General features: G+C 30.9%; 2 protein-coding genes across 2 annotated transcripts; both read right to left on the reverse strand.

The window, feature by feature from the left end:
* Positions 1-7,475: 7,475 nt before the first annotated feature.
* LOC133292457 (phosphoribosylformylglycinamidine cyclo-ligase, chloroplastic/mitochondrial) lies at positions 7,476-10,579 on the reverse strand. The gene is made up of 8 exons (XM_061490866.1): positions 10,057-10,579; positions 9,884-9,978; positions 9,690-9,791; positions 9,560-9,619; positions 8,432-8,604; positions 8,254-8,356; positions 8,000-8,158; positions 7,476-7,846 (listed from the first exon to the last, which is right to left on the reverse strand). The coding sequence occupies exons 1-8, from the start codon at positions 10,364-10,366 to the stop codon at positions 7,676-7,678; spliced, it is 1,173 nt and encodes a 390-aa protein (XP_061346850.1). The 5' UTR covers positions 10,367-10,579; the 3' UTR covers positions 7,476-7,675.
* A 735-nt stretch (positions 10,580-11,314) lies between these two features.
* Positions 11,315-16,717, reverse strand: LOC133292462 (protein trichome birefringence-like 14). The gene is made up of 5 exons (XM_061490870.1): positions 16,589-16,717; positions 15,603-15,863; positions 14,536-14,736; positions 12,906-13,101; positions 11,315-12,533 (listed from the first exon to the last, which is right to left on the reverse strand). Exons 2-5 carry the CDS (start codon positions 15,754-15,756, stop codon positions 11,705-11,707), a joined length of 1,380 nt encoding a protein of 459 aa, XP_061346854.1. The 5' UTR covers positions 15,757-15,863; positions 16,589-16,717; the 3' UTR covers positions 11,315-11,704.
* Positions 16,718-17,783: the final 1,066 nt, after the last annotated feature.

Raw genomic sequence — 17,783 nt, forward strand, 5'->3', positions numbered from 1 at the left:
TTTCGAGAAAAATAATATTAAAAAATTAATGACTCTGATTCATAATTTACTACACTTAATATTTAGTTTTTGTAACTTCTTAGTCAAATACTTTTTATTGTTATGAAACAAAAAGATAACAAGAAAATAATAAAGACAATCGAAAGAGACAGTACGTTTATCGGAAAAAAACAGAGAATACATGTCTAAAAGCATAATTTTCATTGTAAATAAAAAAAGAAAAAGAGAATACATGTCTAAAAACAGAGAATACATGTCTATATCGGGAAAAAAAAAGAGAGGATAATTTTCATTGTATTGTATTCTCTGTTTTTTTTCCGATAAACGTACTGTCTCTTTTACATGTCTTGATTTATAGTTACAACGAAAAAGAATTAATAATTTTTAGGAGTTACAATTTGAAATGATGTCTCCGAGAGGTTATGAACATCCAAACAAATATATCATGAATCAATGCACCCGCTGTTCAAATGAAGAAATAACTTTCGAGCCATATTCCGAAGACAAGGTGATTGGAAGAGGTTAAATGGGGATACCCTCCAGGTTATATCGAAAAAAATTATATTATTTATAATACTCCCTCTTGGATGTTCATTAAAATAATGTACAACATTAAAATCTTATTAGGAAAAAAATCCTAGCGAAGAAAAAAGAGTATACATTTCTAATAACATGTGTCGCAAGCTACCTCGTTAAAAATCCTATAGGAAAATCCAATGAGACAAAATCTTGGTGAAAGAAAAAAGAATGCAACATATATTTTACTCCCCTTGATTATAACGTCATTTAATGTCTCTGAGTCTATAAATTTAAGTCTCATATATCAACTTTTCAAATTTTGAATTAAGCAATGTCTCCAAAGAATAAATTTGTTGAATGTCATGAAATAGTTGTGCTTCTACTTGTGATCGAAATCTTGTTTGTGATCAAAATCTTGTTTGGGATCTACATTTGTGTAATTTAGGTAAATAACCTGCATTATTATTATTCTAGTATTTTCGTGTTACAAATAAGAAAAAAAATGTAAGGATAAAAGGGAAGAAGATGTGGGGTTAGAAAGTTGAACATCCACTTTATTAATATTTTCATGACTCTCCATTGGATGTTCACCCTTTATTATACACTAATAAGAATGCCTTATTAAAAACCTTCCCAAAAAAAAACCCCTTGTGATAAAAATATGGTGAACGAAAAAAGAGTGTAATTATTGTAGTTATCATATTATAAAAATGCATGCATTATGAGTATATATTATAATTCATAATATCTCCCCCTTAACTGAGCCATATAACAACTATTGAAGCTAATTAATCTTTTTGTCACGCTATATATCATACTCTGATTTAATTGAGATATAACACTTCAAGACCAAGAAATTTTTCGTTATTTTCCATGGGGTTAAAATGAATATTTTATTTACGTCAAGCGATCTCATAATCATTATGGTACTCAATGGATTTGCTTTATCCATGTAAATCTCTTTAAATTATAAGTCAACTAATAGATAAATATTTTATTAGGGCGATTATACCACATACGCCTTTATTTCTTTAATCCATTTAATGATATTTGAAACTTTATTCATCAAATTTCCCTGAAATTTTCATATGCTTCAAGCATTTTGAATATTTCTACGATTTTCATATAAATTTCACTATCAATTAAATAAGTCATATAAATATGCTATAATAACATCCTTAGACACATGTCAATTTTTCTTGTACTACCAGACTAATAAGATATTTGAAGGCAATTGCATCTACCACAAGAGAATATATTCCATATAATAAAAGTCAAGCTTTTGCGAAAATCATTTTGCTACAAGTCGTATTTTATATCTTACGACTCCATTTTTCTCATTACATTTTTACATATTTACCCCACTAGCTTTATACTATCATATGTTTGGATTATAAGTCCAAAAACTTTAAATTTGAATTGTGTCTTTATATTTTGGGCAATTATTTTTCCATTTACATTCATCAACAAATTTAGCTTCAAGATCCTCGTCTTGTTTCATTATTTACGAAAATATTGTCGATAATTATATCTTTATTGTTACAACTTTTTCGTGTAATGACATAACTAATAGAGATATCTTCATTTTTATTATTTTCAGGTACCTAAACCTTCCTTGAGGTTTAATAAAAGTTATGTCTTCATGATTAAAAATTGTCTTCGTATTATGACCATCTTAATCATTTTCTCCTTTGCCTTTTCCGAGGAATTTTATATTTGGAACCGATCATTTTTCTATGTTTTAGTTTCATTTGCACTTATAGATTGTCTTGCTAGGACATGAATCTAAATAGGAGCATTTACAGTTGGAATGTTAGACCTGTTAATCAGTCAAACCATCAATCAATGTATAATATTTTTTCTCATAATTGTTGTGTGTGAGGATCTATATGAGATAATAATAATGCATTTTAATTAATATTTTTTTCAACCATTTCTTCTTTCCCCCTCATGTTGGAAAGATGGATAACAATAAGCAAATAATTATTTAACTAAATCTCCAGTCATTATTTCAAGACATTATAGGAGATTCATATCCAACATATATTTTTAACTTTCAGTGGGAACTCATCTTTGTGCATTGTGGTGGAGTAATTGGAACATTAATCGCGTGTCCAAAAATTATAAAATTGGAAATATTTGGCTCCTGACCATAAGCCAATTGTAATAGAGACAATTTATGATAATTTGTTGGCTTGATGCATACAATTGATGTTGCATACAAATAACATATCCCCATGACACAACAAAGAACTTTGTTCTCGTAAGCAATGATTTAGCTATTAATTTGAGACATTTAATAAATAATTTTGCTAAACCATTTCGGGCATGATCAAGAGTAATAGGTTGTTCAATTGTGATGCAATAATTATTAAAAAGCCTAATGTGTAAGCTCACCAGCATTACAAATAGCATATCCCTATGAAGAATAAAGAACTTTGTTCTCATAAGCAATAGTCTAGTTATTAATTGGAGACATTTAATAAATAATTATACTGAACCATTTTGGGTATAATCACGTCTAATATGCTTTTAGATTGTGATGCAATAATTATTAAAAGCCTAATGTGTAAACTCATCAGCATTATAAAAACGAATCGTCTTTATTATATGATCAATGAATTATGCTCTTAATAATATCATTTGATAAAATAATCTCACAAATGTTAAGTTGTGAGTAATGGCGGAGCCATAGCCAAGCCAGCAGGTGCCTTGGCACTTGCTTATTTTTTTTTACTTATTATATAATTAATTATAATTAATTAAGGTAAAAATTATAATTTGACACCACTTAAATAGAAAATCAAATACTCAATACACATCTAAATGCAAACAAATAATAAGGAACATGTATAGTATGGTTATTTTTGTGTTTTACCTTTTTTTTATTTTTTATCCTGTATATTTATTTTTTTTCTTACTTTATTCTAATCAGTTATGTTATTTATTCTTACTCCTATTATTTTTTTTTAAAAAAAGACTTCTAAACTTAATCACAAAAATAATTAGTTGACCTATTTCTAAACTAAATCACAAAAATTTTACCTTAGGATAATGTTTTGTTCATTACTTATTATGTTGTAGGAGGAAAGTGAAATTCTTATGTTTGAAATGTTTACCGAAAAGGTTAGTGCATTTTTATATGTTTGCTTTCATATATAATCAACGATAATTGTTCATTTGAATTTTCAATATCATGTGATATTATTTAGTACATAATTTAGATAACTATGTTAGAATTCATAGTAAATTTTTTCTCTGATAAATTTGTATAATTATGATAAATATTTTGATAATTTAATATGTCAAATTTTTTGGCACCACCTAAATTTTTGGGCTGGCTCCGCCACTGGTTGTGAGTTTATAATAAACATACATGTGGCATTTTTGCAGATAATCTATTAAATTCATATAATAATTGAAAGGTCCACATGATGGGTGAATGAGCCCATATATTTCACCTTATATGCATTTTAAAAATGCAAGAGAGTGAATCTCAACTTTAGTTAGTGATAATTTCTCTTGAGAACTAGCAGCCCAAGAAAATTTAATAAATTAAAAATTCTTCTGGTTCTTCAATGCATGATTATATGAATTTTCAATAATTTTTTGCATCATATTTGATCCGAGATGGTCCATCTAGTCATGCCAAATAATAAAGCTATTATAATCAATTTCTCTAGGGGGTTATGGACATCCAATCAAATAATTTATTTATAAGTAATTGTTGATTTTTTATATGTACGTACATTCTAATTAATAATAATAATAAAACATAAAAAGGTGCCAGCTATCTAAGTTTGTAAAATCCTTTCAACCTAGATGTAGTTTGATTGCATTGGCGTGTGCATTTCTAAAGTTTATCAGATTCATTATCTATGTAGGCAAAATAAGAAATATCATAAAACTAATAGCTTATGAGATTTTTATTCAAGTGATTAATCTTTCATCTTAATTAAATAAATTTTTAATACCTATTATTATATTTATAAAGTCTAAATATTAATTTAAAATATAAATTAAAAGATTAAGAACTTTTTTTTTTTTTGATAACAAAAAATTAAGAACTTAACATACTTTAAGTTTTGTACAAAAATCTATTAATGGTATTATATTAAGTTAAGTTTTATTTTAATATTAAAATACTTAATATTATTATATTAATAATTTTAAAGTTTATCATATTATAAGAGATAAAATTATTTTTACAAACATAAAAATATATGAGGCTTAATTTTTTCTTTCTCTTTATTCTCCTCATAGTCATATAAACTCACGTGGGTCCCACAATGTGTAGTAAATAATTTTATCTTTTAAAATATAAAAATTTTAAACCTTATATTAATAATGGTCAAAGATAAAAAATAAAACAAACTAAAATCTGCAGACAACTAAGATGTAAAATATTGAACAAAACAAAGTAACACCAGAAACATAAATAGGTTTCGCCTCTCTTGCTAAAATCAGCACTAATGTAAAGAAAAGATTTGTGTACTGATCAACAAAAAGAAAACGTAGAATTTGAAATAACTTTGTAGAATTATTTAATAATGTATATTTTCAGAAAAATAATTGGAAAATGCTTCTTTTTTTTTAAATAAACGAGGTGGTGTTTTAGTCTGTTTTGGCATTTGCTAAATAATTGGGCAAGACAATTAACTACTTCCCTATTGGCTCAAAAAAAAAAAAAAAAACCGATGCCTTATTGTGTAACTCGAGTGCGAGTGCAGGTTTGTCGTATCAAAAAACTTATTCCCTCCAGCGTGGTGTGGTGGGTTTAGGATCCAATTAAAGTAAATATATTTTACCAAATCATGTTAACTTATTTGATGTGAGGAAATTGAACAGGTGAAGATAAAAAAATGTGTTCAATTTTTTTCAGTATTATTTTTTAGAGGAATTTAAAGCTTTAAACTTGGGAGCAACTCCAAATCGGACTAATCGTGAAACGATGAACCGATTAAAATATCTAAAAATAAATAAATAATTTCTTAAAGGAAAAGTATTTCTCCAGTAACTGGAGATGAAATTATCTCCAGTGAGCTCAAAATGATGTCGTTTTGAGATTATAGAATTAAAAAATTATAATGATAAAGACTAATATAATCCTGCAATGTATTAAAATTACAAAAAGACATTAATTTTTGTCCCAAAATGATATTGTTTTGGGCTCCCCGAAAAAAAATTCTTTACCCTTTTTTAGAAAGACTCAAAAGATGGAACTATTTTGCTGTAGATTATCTACATTGATTATAGAAAAAAAAAAAATAAACTCTTTGATTAATGTATAAAAAGTTTTTTCAAGTCAAAAGATAATATTCTGTCTTTAGAAAAAATAGAATATGTACTTCTAAAAAAGAAAGTATATAAGCTCTTTTTTATTATTGTTTTTAAAAACAGTATTTTAATTTTTAGAACAAAAAAACTTGTTTGGTAAAAATCAAATTTAGAAAACATGTGTGAGTTGTTTTTGTTTTCTGTTTTGACTTTTAACTTTCAAAACAAAAAAAACATAGAAAACAACTGTTTTGATTTTTACTTTTTTCAAAAAGTCACGTGGAATCATACATGAAATGAAAAATATTTTTATTTTTAAAAACAGTTTCTTAAAAGAAAAAAAAAAATCATTCAAACGGGCCTTAATAAGTGAAAAGCAAATGTATGGATAATTTGAATTTTTGTGAATCTTTCTTTTTTATGTAATGTATTTTTAAAAAAACCTAGTTTCTTAAAAGAAGGTAATGAATCTTTAATATTTGTGAATCTTTCTAAACCTAGGTAATGTATTTTTCACTAGACTCCTAACAAATGAATTAGTGAAAAATAAAATTATCATTATATGTATTTTTTTTTTTTAAATTGTATGACCCTTCGAGGTACCAAATCATCATAACGAAGCTTGTGATTTTTTTTTTTTAAGCATGCAAAATGGATGGTTTAATATCTCTAATAGGTGAAGTAAAATTCTCATTTATATTGTAGTATTGTACGACCCTTCCAGACACCAAATCATAATGAAGCTTATAGTACTATTATTAATTTTTTTAGCAGGCAGAGTAAAAAATTTAAGATCTCTAACAGTTACAGAAACCATGCTCTGGTTTATATTAGATTACGAGTCTATGTTGTGCGTGATGATTGACTTAATTATCCTTCTCTGATCACCTCTTATAGTGTGGGTATATATATATATATATATATATATATATATATATATATATATATACTTAATTATAATTTTCTTCAATCAATGGTTATAATTTTCATAAATCAAATTTATTAATTAATTATTAATTCTCAATAAATAATAACTATTAATTGACAAAAATCAACGATTAAGATTTAGTGTCAAATTTTAAAATTTACGCCAGTATTAAATGATCTTGTTATATATATATATATATATATATATATATATATATATATATATATATATATATATATATATATATGGGACATGATCCTTTTATACCGATATCAAACCTAAAAAGTTTAACGTCAAATCTTAACCGTTGATTTTTGCTAATCTTACAGTTATAATTTTATTAAAAATTAATAAATAAATGTGACCCAATAAATTATAATCATTAGACTCATGATATCAACTGTTAATATTTGATGTCAAGCTTTTTAATTTGACTTAAAAAGTTTATATATATATAAACTAGCTAATGAGTATTATTTATATTTATTTTAAAATAATTTATATATATTATTTTTAAATATTAATAAAGATTTTATGTGAAAATTCACCTTTTGTTCGTAAAATATTTTAAATCTTTTTTACTTAATAACATTCAATTTGATTTATTTTATTTATATTTTTAGTTGATATACTTTTTATGTATAATTACAAGAATGCTAAAATATTTTCACATTGGTAAAAATAAAATTTTACTTTTTTTTCATTTTGTCTTTAATTTTTTAATTATTAGTATGAATAATGAGTTTGCAAATACATGAAACCTCAATTACTTTTACAAAAAAAAATAAAAAAAAATCACTCAAATAATTTTAACTAACAACTCAGACTACTAAGTTCATCCTCAAAATAGTGAAAGCCATTAGGCTTCTAATAAACCAACAACAAAATCGCAAGGTTAAATTTTCCATGAAAATATTAGAAAGATACAACATGATTAAACTCAACCAAAAATTAAGTATAGGTCACTCCATTGCCGGATATAACTTCACCAATGCGGTAGACTTTCTTTATTTCGCCTCTGTTCTCAAGTATTCTATTAGCTGCCTCTGAACTAACTACTAGGACCATCCCTATGCCCATATTAAAGGTCCTTCTCATCTCAGAGTCTTCTATCTTCCCAGCCTAATGTAAGAGGTTATCAGTTTAGTAGTATATATTTTTGTCTCCAAAAAAATTGAAGACCAAATTAAAATATATATTTGTTAATGAAAAAATTTATAAATAATTTATTTCCCACTAAATTATTGTTTTTTTAGGGATATAAAGATGTATTACCTCCTGAAGCCATTTGAAAACTGTAGGCACTTCCCATGAGTCTTTGTATATAAGAGCACCGAGACCTTCTGGAAAAACTCGGGGTATGTTATCGGTGAAACCGCCACCTGTAACATGGGCAATTCCTTTAACCCCTCCCTTGCTAACTAAGTCAAGCACCTATTTTGAGAAGAAAAGAGTCTTCAGATCAAAAGAGGGAATTTAAAAGGAACAAAAAAAAAAAGTAAATTTTGTTAAAAAGAGTGATGAATGACCTGTTTCACATATATAAAAGTTGGGGCCATCAATGCTTCTGCAACTGTAATATCACCGCCAGGGAGTCGATCTTTCAATGAAAGATCACTTTGAGCTAGCACCCTGTTAATATATATTAGTGTATCTCAGTAACAAACAATTTTATAAAATCTGATGGATTCTATACTCAAAACCAACCTTCTTACGAGTGAAAAACCATTAGAGTGAACTCCACTAGATGGTAGACCGATAAGAACGTCACCAGCAATAATGTTCTTCCCATCAATCACAGAATCTTTCTTCACAATGCCAACTGCACAGCCACTAAGATCATACTCTCCTTCTTTGTAGAGACCAGGCATCTCTGCAGTCTGAAAAGTATACAAAATTAACTAAATGCAGGAGGAAAAATATAAAAATCATATTATTTCTTTGTCCACGTTGATGTTTACAGGCAGTTGAGCATATGTGTGAGAAGAAGTATTTATTTATCACAATAGAGTTTGGCTACAATAATTTTTATGTTCTTAACCTATTCAGCAAGAATGCAAGATTGGAACAATCTACTGTGAACTGAATAAAATGTCAATTTGAATAAAATCCATATTCAAGAATCCATACACCATTTAAAAATTATTGGTAGCTCTCATAAAATAACAATGATCAAAGGAAGAGGACTTATCCCAATAGGTAGGGTTGGCTACATGAATCAATCATTGCCAGAAGCCAACATCAAAAACAAAATTTTCAATATAACCATTCAGAACAACACATTTTTCTATAGTTTCTCTTTTTTCCTGATATTTTCTTAGGACTTCCTCTACCTGCTTAAATCTTAAATCTGATCTCAATAAAGCATTTATTCCATTAATCGTCTTCCCAAAACCACCCCTCAAGTGCTACTCCAACCTTCTCTCAAATACATGCATTCCTCATCTTATCTTATCTTCATTTCTAGCATATATACAATCATCCACCTCGGAGTTGCAATGTGTATTTTTTTAGAAAAAAAATATTTTAGCAATGAATGCTATGATAACATAATTAAGTTCACGGACCATATGAAAATCACACTACTTGGTAAAATAATAAAAAATTGACAAGAAAGAAATGAGTAAAATATTTCATTCATATTTCTCTCTACACTCTTTTGTAGAAGCCATGCAGGTCTATAAATATAGACCTCTTGACTTCTACAAAAGAGTGTAATTTCAAGAAGCATAAGAATAATGTCTAACCTGAATTGATCAGATTATAACTTGGCAAGACTAATGGGCATATCTAGTTAGATAGTGTGATAAAATAAACTAAAAAATATAACAATACCTCTCCTCCTAGAAGAACGCAATCCGATTGCTCACAACCATCAACAATGCCTTTTATAACCTGAAGAAGAGGAAATAAAGTGAGGAGAGAAACAAGAATAAGCTCTAACTACACAACGTGTATCCATTACCTTTTCAGCAACATCCACATCAAGGTGGCCAGTGGCAAAGTAATCAAGGAAAAACAAAGGCTTGGCCCCTGAAGTAACAATGTCATTGACGCTCATCGCAACCTAAATAGAATAATACTCAAAATTTCAAATCCAATCAATGTTATAACAGAAACGCAGACGCAAAATCAAAAATCAGTTTCCAAAAAGTTTACCAGATCAATCCCAATAGTGTCATGAATACCAGTTTCAAAGGCAAGCATCACCTTTGTTCCCACACCATCCGTACCGGCAACAAGGTAAGAATCACCTACTCAAAACAAGTTGAATCAAAAATTCAAAATCCAAAAGAAGACGGAACGAAAAACAAGCAAAGATGAAAAAGTACCAAGTGGGAATAAACCGCCAAAGCCTCCAATCCCAGGCGCCATCTTTGCTATTCTTCGAACGAGCTCGGACCCTGCATCGATGTCAACGCCGGCGTCCCTGTATGTAAGACCTTGGCTCCCAGCTCCCACAACCACCCTGTTCTTGTTGTTGTCCCTCGACCTCGATATTGATAATACGCCACTGTAATTAGTAATTGGACTGTGTAAACTGTGGCTGATTATGGCGGTGCCGTTGCACTTGCCAGAATTAGGTTTCACTGATGCTACTGCAACACACCGAGATAGCTCTGCGCAAGCTCCCAAGCTCATGGCTAAGACCGATTGAAGGAGTATAAAGACGAAGAGAGAGACAACACTATGAAGTTAAGGGGAAATAAGAGACAGAGAGAGAAAGAGAGAGAGAGAGAGAAAGGAGGAGGCGCCGCCGGTGCCGGAGATGGATAGTGTTGTGGTGGAGAGCCGGGAAAAAGCGCGCCCTAAGGTTTGCGTTTATCGAACGGAGAGAGATTCGGGTGTGCAAATAAAATAATTGGAACAACGTCGTGTTGTTTTGCTTTTTTTTTTTTTTTTTTTAATTTAGGGCCGTTTATGGGTTTTATTGGCCATGGTCAGGTCCAACATACAAAGTTACTGTGATAAAAGGTTAATAAACATCAAAAAATCATTTAAGGGACTTTCATTGGTAAATCTGATGTCAATTTGGATTATCCTAAACTTTATAATGAATTCGTGCAATTCATGGGCATGTCAAGATGACAAATGTATTGTTGGTTCATACCGAAGGTTAGTTAACCTTTTTTGGGTATGAAAATCAGTTGGCATGTTTTATAAGGCGGTGTCAAATAAAGTTTTTAAAATTCACTCATCAAGTTGGGTTGGGTATCAGACATTTCTTTTCAGCTATTTGAGAGGGAGTGTTAGCATGTGCTGTATTTCCATCAAACAAGAAAAAAAAATTAAGTAGAATCACTTAGCATGATATTCTTTTATTTATTTTTTCATTTATCGTATCGTAAATCGTAGTGGTTCAACCAGAAATGATCAGAAATTTGGTTTTTTTTTTTTTTTAATTTTGGTCAATTAATTCTTTATTCTTTTGGTTCTTACAGTTTTTCTCAATTGTATATAAGACGCTGAAAGTGCAGAGAAAAATGAAAAAGAAAATTTTAATACAACAGAACATATTTTTTCTTATTTTTTAACATATATTGTGCACATAAATTGATTGCCCCGATGGATGAGTTGAGGAGGAGAGGTCTGATGAAAATGAGTAGACCATTTATTTTCTTCTTGACCCCAATAAAACCATTTTAAAATGTTCAATAATGACCAAGTCACCACCACAAATCTGACATGTATATGGTATTTAGCTCATGCCTCGTTCGTGAAGTTATGTTTTTTCTGGACTCTGTTCAATGCTCGCACTGAAAATGAGACAAAGCGGAACTATATTATTATCTCTCTACAACCCTATTCAGTAAGAAAATAATAAATGAGATACATTTGACAGAAAATAATAATTGGTCTTCCTAGACCACAAAAAATAGACAGATTATGATCCCCCAGCAATGCTTTTGTGAGCCTATGTATTTCCTTCCTAAAGGTTAAAAGGGGAGCGGGAGAGAGATGACTAAACTGTGAGTGAGCCTATATCTGAGCAACAAGGAGTTCATTCCACGTATCTGGAATTCCAGGTAGGCACCAATGCAAACAGTCACTGGAATTAAGAGTTCCTCTGATAGTGTAGCGCGACATATGAGCCTCATCCCTCAATTGCGAAATAGCAGTTATATCTAGTATCTTAATCTTTGTGCCCTTTAGTGCACCCTCAATGATTGGATCACTGGATCCTTGCTGTAAGATCTCACTTCCATTGGTTAATGGGATAGTGTTATCACAGCTTCCACCAGTGTTCCAATCTCCATTGAAGAAATGCCTAGGTGAGATAGTCCTAAAGAAAGCTTTGAGTCGGGTATGTGAGACGAGTTGCAAATCAAGCCATCTGACTACACTGTAGATTGTAAGGTTTTTGGCATTTGCAATTTGTGCAATCTTTTTGTCTTCATTTAGCTTTCCATTAACATGCATTACCCACCTGTTTGCATTAAGCTTCCCCCGGTTCCAGTGGTGTCCGGTATTAAGAACCAAAACATCAAAGCGATGGAGGAACCTTCTCATGAAAGCTGGTGGGCGGTCTAAATGCATGGCAATGTTGGTCTGTTTGTCTGTAACATTAAGGGGCTCCAGATCACATAAGCTAGCTGACCAATAATATAAGATGGTGGTATTAGTCTTGGGAAACCTGTAAGCCCAGCCATCAGGACGAATAGCTCCACGGGGTTTGACCAGACCATATTCCCATCCCACGTTTTGAACCTCTGGACTCTGTTCTCCGCCAGTGGCCATACACATTAGAGATTGAAATTGTTGCCGGCCCAACGAATCTCCAATAAATGCAATTGTTTTGTCCTGCATCCTACATTCCACATTAGTATTAAACACCGCTCCCAAACTGTTATCTAAATTGATATTCATGTATTTCTGATTTTATTTTATTTTAAAACCATAAGGAAAACAGAAGAAAATGAAGACAAAAAAGATTACAAATTTTGATTTTTAACAAAAATACAAAAAGTACCAATTATCAAATTTCAGGTTTAGTCATCAAAATAATATATAATTGAAATGGAAATTAAATGATGCAATGTTATTTATGTTAACATCAAATCAGAAAACTTAGCACCATCACAGACAGACCATTGAATAAACATAGCAGCCAGATAATAATCTTGCTGAAATATGCAAGTGTTGTAAACAAGATCAAAGAAAAAGAAAGGATTATACCTACTTTCTCAAGAATATAGATCGATCAAACTCTGGCATATCACATTTTTCTGGCCGCCAGCTGTATCCCTCAAATGAGAAATCTGGTCGTTGTGTCATTCTACATGACCACATTGAGGATAACCATTGCTTACAGTTGAACCCAGAATACAGTGGTCTTCTATTGTCTGCAACCCACCTACCCTTGGCATAATTACAAACTGCAAAGGAGAAAACCAATCACCACTAAATTCGGCCAATGAACTTCATGAAGGATGTAGATACAAGGTTTAAGCATATGCAACCAGTACAAAACATATAATCTGCAGAATATTTGCTAAATTTCTGGTGCATTAGTTGGAGCCCTATGGCAACTGTCCATGCACAAGGTCACTTGTTAGAAAGTCTAGATTGCACCAATGGACATGTTGCAACAAAGGAAAAGGCTCATGTTGGTGAAGCAAACATCCTGCTTTGGCAAGGTCTGGTATGGGTCGAAGTCAGATCAAACCATGGCACTTGAGCCGGTAAAGACAGGTAGAAAGAGTTATGCCCTAACTAATAGCTATAGTTTTTGGCCCAGTGGTAAACGTTCGATCCAATAACTTGCAACAATAATTTTTTCCTTCTTTTCTTTAACATCTCAAACATCAAAGTATTACCACAAACTATATATAGTTATTTAACAAAGTTAAAGATTTGAAAGCAGACTTTAACTGTTAGGCTGAGGTTGCAACAATCCATGGAGGTCAGTTGTCAAGATGTAAAGAACCTACACATGATTGTGAAGTAATAATACACAGCGAAAGAAGAAAAACAAATTGTTCTATTCAGACAAACTTATGATTCAAGAGGAAACAACCAATTCCAAGAGAACATAGAGTTAAGACATTAGAATGCTTGAAGAGAAACCAACTTTACGTTGTGATGGGGCCAGAGAGAAGTAGTTAGTTAGAATAGCTATGTTTGGCCAGTTAAAAATTGCTAGAGGTAGGGAAATAGCTTAAATGAGAGAGTAGAAGAGAGGGCATTCAGATTTGTTAACATTTAAGAACTGAGCATTAGCTTTGCTGTAAAAAAGGGAAACCCTTTGTGAAGGGAAAGCCCTTCTTGGAAGAAGAATTCTCTCATTAGGTCACTATTTGTAATTCAATAAAACAATACAAAAGTATTATTCTTTCCCTTTTCCCTTCTTTGTTTTTCTCATGTCTCTCTCTAAACCTAGAATATATTTAGGTTCCTAACAGGTTATTACCCCAACTTGAATTCCACTTAAGCAAGTAATAATAGTTAAATAGCTAAGGAAAGAGCTACTCAGCCAGAAATAGTTTGATAAAATGGGAACCAGAATAAAATGGCATGCTTATTGTCTACTCTCTAGGTTTGATGAGTGGTTCCCATCTCTTTGTTTGTCTTAGCAAACAACCACCCTTAAATATAGCTATATTATGTCTTTTATTTTGTGTGTCTCTGTGCAGTATAGCAGTACTCACTAGCCAAATAAGCTGTGCACCCACATTCTTAGAAAGAACAATATAAAGATAATAGCCCAAAAAACATGTAATTGCAGAATAATGATGATAATAGGGATGGATTCATAGAGTAGCAGAAAAAGTTCATTGTAATGAATTTAAGAACAAATAAAAAGAATCTACCTTCACTTCTGGAAGAAGACCTGACATCTTGATTGTATTGAATTTCCGGAGATTCTGCAGGTATAGAATCTGCAGCTGTTGCACCCTCAAAATCAAGTTTCGGTTCTGTTTTATTTTCTCTGATGGGGATTAAGGATTTTTCCATGCCTTTGTCAAGCTTTGTAGCTCCAACTGAATCAACTGGCACTTCCGCAGGAAATTCTAAGCAGATGTATTTATAGAAAAAATCATCAGTACAGTTAATAACAAAAAAATAGCAGTTTAATGAAAAGTTATTTACAGAACACAAACATTAAACGGTTACACAACCAACAAGAAGTAGGAATCAACAAATTATTAGTCAATGGAACAGTGAAAATCAGATCCTGCAAGGGGTAAAAGAATTGCAAATATCAATCTTGTTCAACATTCATTAGGGAAATTGACACACATACATATGCAATTAACAGTGTTTATTTTTTACCGCAGATTTTCGATAAGCATCTTTGAGTGATACAAGCAAGGCCAAAAGCAATGATTATTTGGAAGTTATGTTTCATCATATGGATAAAAAGATCCCTATGGCATTAATATAAGTTCAAGAAGTGCATACAACAAGATGGCCAATATAAAATTCCAGAACTATTTTAAGGTATTACTATCAATATGGACATTTTCCTAAAGTACAGGCATCAACATCAAAATCCTCAACAATTTTGGGTTTTTATATATTTTTATATATATATATATATATATATATATATATATATATATATATATTCTTGAGGAAATTCAACTAGTGGGTATCCAGAGAGATATTTGGGGGATGAAGTGAGTTTTTCTATTTTCTTTATTAGAATATTATTCATCCACATATTATGTTCTCCTTCCTCCTAGTAAGATCTTCCTTTTCTATCAAAAAAGTTTATCTACACTTGAAGCAGCTTCCATTTAGTTTTTTTCAACAAAAGTTGAAATACAGCACAAATTGTTTTCAAACCCACAAATTCAAACCAAGGTACAAAAAGACAAGAGAAGGAGAGAATAAATGATTAATGTCATTATGTATATCTGGCTGGAAAACAAACCTGAAGGTATGTGGTACCATTCTTGAGCTGATCTTAAAGTAGTCGCTATTGGATTTCTCTCCCATGTCCACAGTATTGTGGTAAAAAGAACAAGACCAACCAGAGCTAGGGAAATATGCCTCCCCCTAAAGGTATAATTATTTCCTCCTTTCATCTGATCTTACACGCTACAGAAAATACATATCTTCGACTTCGTTTATACATTCAGGAAACATCCATCACACAGTAACGGTAGTAATTCTGGTTGTTCTTGAGGCTTATCTATGCAAGTATAAGAATGAATGAATCAGAAAGACAAATAAAGATACGAAAAATAGAAAGAACATACTGAAATTGATGGAGCTGTACTTCAGTATCCTATAAAAGAAGTGCCTTAATCTTAGCATGCCCATGTTTATATGCACAACCACGTTACTTTGAATTACGAACCTAAGTCCCCAGTACATACCCACCTTCGTAATCATACTCCAGATTCATACCTCTGTCATGTGCACACTCAACCAGAATAGCAAACTTACAGTTGCCCATTCAGCTGAATCAAAACTTTATTAAGCCAAAAAGGTTTTATTTCCATCCAAACCAACGTTTCACGCACATTTATTTCATTGTGGATATATAAACGGAAGACAGACATTATAAGGAAAAATCAAACGATGTCTTTGTCTAAAAGGATCAGTATAATTCAATAGTTCAGAGATTCATTTATTTCAACAAGATCTCCAATTATCCCAAATAAATATCCAAATGACGTATCTATATCCAAAATATCCACACCATTTACATTGCCATATCATCTGTTTCCGCCTGTCAATAATCACGACTCAAAAAGAAGCATGCATACACATAATTACAACGCAGAAATTCAAATGCATACGCTCCATTCAGAATATACAAGGGAAATTGAAGATTAAAAAAAAAAATGAGGCAGAGAGTGTATGAAAGTATTAAAAAAGAAAAGAAAAGAAAAAAAGCAATGGCATAAGAACCTGTGATTTGTAGCCTCCTGTGATAGTTGCTTACGTGGCTCAATTTGGTAGCGTTTGCTTTTTCACAATTGCAGATCCACTGCGTCCGTGGAGGGAAGAAACGGAGTTAGCCCAGAACTTGAAGGAAAAGGAGATGATGATGATGATGCTTCTCTTTCGCTGATTCTGTTCACATTCATGACACCCACTAGGGCTCCAATTATAAGATGACATGTTTCGTTGGTGAGGGATATTTTAGTCATAACGAAATAATCGAGGGTATTATATGAATTGTGATTTCGTATGATGATCAATTTTCGCCTGACATTAGGTGGCGTTCCGCGTCACAATCTATATATGAAAAATAAATGCGGTGCATGTTCAAGAATCAAGAGAATAAGTCTGGACCTTAACGCCAAGAAAAATTAAAAATTGTGTGGATATTGTTTAATTTATTTAAAAAGTATGATTAGAATAATTGAAATAAAATCAATCATTTTAATAATAATCACAAAAATTTGACAGCGCAGTAGATTCTATCCCAAATTAATTCAATATTTGAATACCATTTCACATCAATTAAATAAACCCAGTAATGCTACAATTTAATTGTTGGAATTATTTTACAAACAATTTAATTGGTTTAAAGGTTTAGGAAATTAAGCCTCTAGCTATTCACAGTACATTGACTTAGGTTTTGAGATGCCTCTTGTCTTTAATGTATTTGATATTAATTACTTTCAATCGAAATTATTAAAAAAAAAAGTCATGCAGTGTATACATTTAAAAATAAACTTTCTTTCTACTTCCTCCTTAGATTCTCAATGGGTAGCTATCAAGAGAGACGATGTTGACATTATAACATATCAATAATTTTAGTTTCCATCTATAATGGACCGCGTGTTATCTGGCCCTTCACCATATTTCAGCACACTTATTCTGGGTTTAAATTTAATGCGTTGGTTTAATTTGTTTAAAAATAAGATATTCTTTGTCCCAGGTAAAAATAAAACTAATGGTGAATTACTAGACAAAACTGGGAATATATATACCCTATTAAACCTTTGAATAAATTTGTTGTTCCTACAGCACAAAACATATAAAATCAAAAATAATCCTATCCATCAAACACCCCTCTCAATTCACTATTTCATCCCATTTTAATTATATATATAAGGGGTTTGCGTTTGTCATTTAACATGACACAACAAAGTTT

Source organism: Gastrolobium bilobum, unplaced genomic scaffold, assembly GCF_033153095.1.
Source record: "Gastrolobium bilobum isolate Gb01-03AN ecotype WA unplaced genomic scaffold, APGP_CSIRO_Gbil_v1 utg8085, whole genome shotgun sequence".
In the NCBI taxonomy this organism is placed as follows: domain Eukaryota; kingdom Viridiplantae; phylum Streptophyta; class Magnoliopsida; order Fabales; family Fabaceae; genus Gastrolobium; species Gastrolobium bilobum.

What these genes read in the sequence shown, in the direction of transcription:
- LOC133292457 (XM_061490866.1), bottom strand. Translation starts at nt 10,366, where the DNA reads ATGAGCTTGGGAGCTTGCGCAGAGCTATCTCGGTGTGTTGCAGTAGCA. An exon ending in GGTTTTTCACTCGTAAGAAG is followed by an intron (nt 8,357 to 8,431) that starts GTTGGTTTTGAG and finishes ATATATTAACAG; the next exon opens with GGTGCTAGCTCAAAGTGATC. An exon ending in CTTTTATATATGTGAAACAG is followed by an intron (nt 8,159 to 8,253) that starts GTCATTCATCAC and finishes TTCTCAAAATAG; the next exon opens with GTGCTTGACTTAGTTAGCAA.
- LOC133292462 (XM_061490870.1), bottom strand. Translation starts at nt 15,756, where the DNA reads ATGAAAGGAGGAAATAATTATACCTTTAGGGGGAGGCATATTTCCCTA. An exon ending in GTCTTCTTCCAGAAGTGAAG is followed by an intron (nt 13,102 to 14,535) that starts GTAGATTCTTTT and finishes TCTCCTTTGCAG; the next exon opens with TTTGTAATTATGCCAAGGGT. An exon ending in CGATCTATATTCTTGAGAAA is followed by an intron (nt 12,534 to 12,905) that starts GTAGGTATAATC and finishes TGTGGAATGTAG; the next exon opens with GATGCAGGACAAAACAATTG.